The sequence below is a fragment of the Hibiscus syriacus genome, unplaced genomic scaffold (assembly GCF_006381635.1).
Source record: "Hibiscus syriacus cultivar Baekdansim isolate YM2019G1 unplaced genomic scaffold, ASM638163v2 tig00111131_pilon, whole genome shotgun sequence".
NCBI classification, from domain to species: Eukaryota; Viridiplantae; Streptophyta; class Magnoliopsida; order Malvales; family Malvaceae; genus Hibiscus; species Hibiscus syriacus.
The window spans coordinates 1375962-1380507 of NW_024062991.1; the positions used below are offsets into that span (position 1 = coordinate 1375962).

A 4546-nucleotide genomic window follows, 5' to 3' on the forward strand; every position below is an offset into this window, starting at 1 on the left:
GCCCAGAATCTTGATTATTGTTATGCATGTGAACAACATTTGCACTCATTGCCACTTGATTTTGAATCTGAAAACTCTTGAGTTGCGCCTCAGCATCAACCAGCACAGCTTTTACTCCATCAAGCGAGAAGGCTTCTTTACTCATCGTGATAATCGCCATAAACGGTTGATACTCAAACGATAAGCCATTCAATATAGTTGTTATATGTTCAAGATCTTATACTGCACTTCCACACGCAGCCAACACATCGCATACTTCTTTGATTCACTACAGCAAAAGTGTTCTATAGCGGCGTTTTTAGCAGCGTTTTTAGGGTAAATGCCATAAAATTTAAGCATGTAGCGGCGTTTACAATCGAAATGCCACAAAATACTACTTTAGTGGCGTTTTTTCAACAAACGCCGTAATAGAGTGGTAATTTAGCAGCGTTTATAACTCAAACACCAGAATATAGTTGTTTATAGTGGCATTTTTTCAACAAACGCCGCAATAGAGTAGTAATTTAGCGGCGTTTTTATACAAATACCACAATAGGGTTGCTTACAGTGGCATTTGTCCAACAAATGACGCTATATAGAAGTAATTTAGCGGCGTTTATCAAACAAACGCCGTAATCAATAACACAAATCTGGTTTTTAGCAGCGGTTGTTTAGTGGCTTTTATGTAAAAAACGCCGTGATAACCAGATATATAGTGGCAATTTTGTAAAAACGCCGCTAAAATTTCGTACTGTGCTGAGGTTTTATTAAAAACGTCTCTATAAACACATACATTACTGGCGTTTTTGGAAAAAACGCCACTATAGAGTTTACAATAATGGCGTTTGTTATAAAAACACCACAAAATCACGTACATTAGTGGCGTTTTTTCATGAAAACGCCGCGAAATGATAATTATATTTCCCCACTTTCTCCTTGTCGATCCCTAATTCTTTTGAACTTCTTTTTCCTTATCTTCCCTCTTCTTCCCTAATTCTTCCTCGAAAAGCCCCAACGCATGGATATTTGATGATTATGTTTTGTTAGACGACATTACGTACAATGCTTGGTGGTGATATTCCTTCACTTCACCCTTCAGCCCCCTATTTGGTCATCTAATTCCCTCACTTGCTGTAATCTTATCAGGTTCCTCTCTTCTCATTTTCTTTCTTTTTAATTGAATCCTTTTGAATTTTTGAATTTCCAGGTATCATATTAGTTTTACATTTCACGCAATTTCAAATAGGTTTTAGACTTTGGGTTCTCTAAAAAATGAAAGTTTTATGCTTTATTTTAGTGAATTAGGTTTACAAAGTAATTGTTTTCGTATTGGGGGTATTTTACGAGATCATACGGGGGCTTTATCTTGCAAATACATCTCATTCCTTCGAATTTGAACTTCAAATGGAATTGTGCCTTCACCTATCACTATTGTATGCAAGGACTGATACCTGCAGATTAAGATGGGTATTAGAAGGGTCTTCAGCATTTATGGCTTCCAGATAATTCAGACCATAGCTGTAGATTAAGAAGACGCTTTCCATGTATGGACTGATACCTCGAATTATTGAACCAAACACAGAGTTTGAATTCGGGCACTTGAACCAAACACAATATGGTGAGTTTGTTCTGTTAAGTTTTTACTCTCTTTGTCGTTGTTAGTAAATTATAAGAGAAGAAAACCTTGCTCTGGATTATGTTCTCGCTTCAAATCATCTGTTTCTTATGAATTTTGTTGGCTTTTCCCTTTTCTTTTCAATAATGATTGTCTTACTGTCTCCAATAATGATTGTCATCACTGCCTGTATGCTAATAGCTTTTTTTTATGGAAGAACTGTGTTTATATATTCAGTCATTGCTATAATTATCTAATGCTATCTTTGTTGTAGTTTGTGTTAATCTCATCCATACAATTTATTTCGATGAAAACATGTTTGCAAAGAAATAAATTCCCCTAGTAGAAGAAGAGTGTTTGGCTGTTTGCAAAGTTTAAGATCAGCCAAGGAATAGATAAAAATGAACAATATGAACACTATATAGAATAATGATTGTGAACAATGAAAGCTCGAATAATATAAGACTTGTTTGCTTTTTCTTTGGTTTTTTTAAATTCTCTTTTTGTAATTTTATATCTTGGTGTTAGTGATAAGATTTTCTAACCTTTTTATGTTATGTTTGTATCAAGTATTGATGTTAGTGAACATGATATACGGTTTGTTGAGGACAATTGGGAGAGCTCGATTATATGATCTATTTTAATGGTGGATTTTTTTATGTGGATGTATGTTTTCCAATTTGTATAGTTTCATGCTATTGGTGCCTTGAGCGTATACTTATGTTACTTTTCATGGAAAATGAGTAATCTTCACCCTTTTTTCCCTCCCTCTTTTAGCTCGAAGAGTTGTTCTGAAGTTTCATAGTTTGATGCCCATTGATTCTCCCAAGAGACCCAGACTTAGATTGTCCTCTTTAATTTATTATTCCCATTGAGTTATCAATATATGCATCCTAATGGCTGGAAATGCTTTTGCTTTACCATTTATGTCCAATGTGAATAATTATTCTATTGAATCGTGTACTTTCAGGAAGGAAATATGTGCTTATTATTTAGAACATGCCAGTGTTAGCCATATTCAAAAGCATTTTTATTTTTTTGAGGAAGAAGCTCGTTCATTACTTGCTTTAGGATTGTCAATTCCTGCGTATGTTTACAAATGTTTCAATGATTCGTATTCCTAATTTTCTCCTTATTTACTTTCTCTTTATGTTAACATTTTATCAATAACATGCTAGGTATGATCAGCTACTGAAGACATCTCATTTTTTTAATATATTGGACTCTAGAGGTTGTGTTGGGGTAACAGAGCGTGCACGTTATTTTGGTCGGATGCACAGACTGGTCACACCTCCTTATTCCATGTTCTTACAAAGTTGGAAATTTAGAATTTAGAGGCCTCCAATGTGGAAATACCTCAAGTGTATCACGGGGATGTATTTCTCAGAATTGTAAAATGTTTAGTGTGATGCATTTCTCAATGTCAATAGATTAATTTTTTATTGTTGTCCTTTTCTTTATTAATTTAGTGCAAGTTCCTGTACGAGCATGTACACCACATGGGAGCTTCACTTTTTTTATATGTGACATAACCCAAGCCTTCTTTTGTTATTTCAGATATCTGTTGAAAATCTTTGTCCTCAGCAAGCAGAGAATGAACTTAAGGTTCGGGTACCTCCTGTATCAAAAGCCTTTGACCTATAGGGAAATCCTACAAAGGTTTTGGTTGCCTCTTATCATGCTTTGCTAAATGTTTTTCAGCTTAACCGAAGGAAGTCTGATATTTTGTTCAGTGATTTTGTTTTGTTGGGTTGTATAATTCAGTAGTAGAAGGATTCTGACAATTCCATTGGAGTTCTGCATTTTTTTTCTTTTTGTTTCAACCCATATGAAATTTGTTATTTACTGCAGGCTGCTGAGGGTTTTTTCCGTAGATATGTTGTTCCACTGGACTCTAAGTTCATAAAGGCAAATGGTGAGTCAGTTTGATTCCTGCATAATACTTGATTCTTAGTATTTTGTGCTTCATCTATTTCTAGGCGAATTTATATTATATAACCCATTAAAATCATGATAAAAACACCAAATAAGGGAAAACAATAGGCATTGCATATTTCTTTACCAACATTCATTACGATCTCCTAAGATCCATTTCATGTTGTAAAAGGAGTGATGTTTTATTGTTTGGTCAAACTCAAGGAAATATCTTACAGTTTCATTCGTATAAGTTCCACAAGTTCAGAGCAATTGATTTGTACCTACTTGGTATAAATGATTGTCTTGAAGTTACTTTATTAATGGCAAATTATTTACCATTCGGTTACGTTGTGCACTTTATAGTAGTTAGATCATATTATTGCATTCACTGTATCTTACTGGGCCTAATATTTAAGTTATTTGATAAAATGTATTATTTGTTGGGGGAAGTCCAAGTCAGATTTGTTCGATATGGGGCTGAGGATGATGAATGGGTTAATGTAAAGAATGTAGTACGAGAGCAATCTATCCCATTTGAGCATTCTGAATGTAATAAGGTGTCCATTGGAAATCTCGTGTTGTGCTTGCAGGTGATTAATAAATGCACTCATTGTTCTTAAATCTCTCAATAATTTTCCATCTTTGTGTTAATTTGTGTTTCTTTCTAGAATTTAGGAGAGGAGAGACCAATCAGATTACTATGATGCTCACGTCGTAAAGATTGATTGGAAAATGCAAGACATACGAGGGTGTAGGTGTCTCTGTTTTTTTACTTCCTTTCCCACGAAGGAGCAATGAAGACTAAATTCTAGTGAACAATACTTTTTTAATTGAAAGTGAAAGAACCTAGACTAAATTCTAGAGAACAATGTCAAACTACATTACATTTAATTTTAATGTTTATAAATTTTAATTTATTTTGTTATTAAGTATTTTTCTGCATAACTTGTGTTTTAATTAAAATGTATGGTTGTTGCTAATTAGATAAAGCTACATGATATTAAATTTAGGTGATATAGAGAAGAAATAAAATAT

At 33.9% G+C, this 4546-nt stretch overlaps 1 protein-coding gene across 1 annotated transcript; it reads left to right on the forward strand.

Moving 5' to 3' along the window:
* Positions 1–2490: 2490 nt before the first annotated feature.
* LOC120154488 (glycine--tRNA ligase, chloroplastic/mitochondrial 2-like) lies at positions 2491–3523 on the forward strand. The gene is made up of 4 exons (XM_039166223.1): positions 2491–2681; positions 2773–2878; positions 3152–3205; positions 3446–3523. The coding sequence occupies exons 1-4, from the start codon at positions 2491–2493 to the stop codon at positions 3521–3523; spliced, it is 429 nt and encodes a 142-aa protein (XP_039022154.1).
* Positions 3524–4546: the final 1023 nt, after the last annotated feature.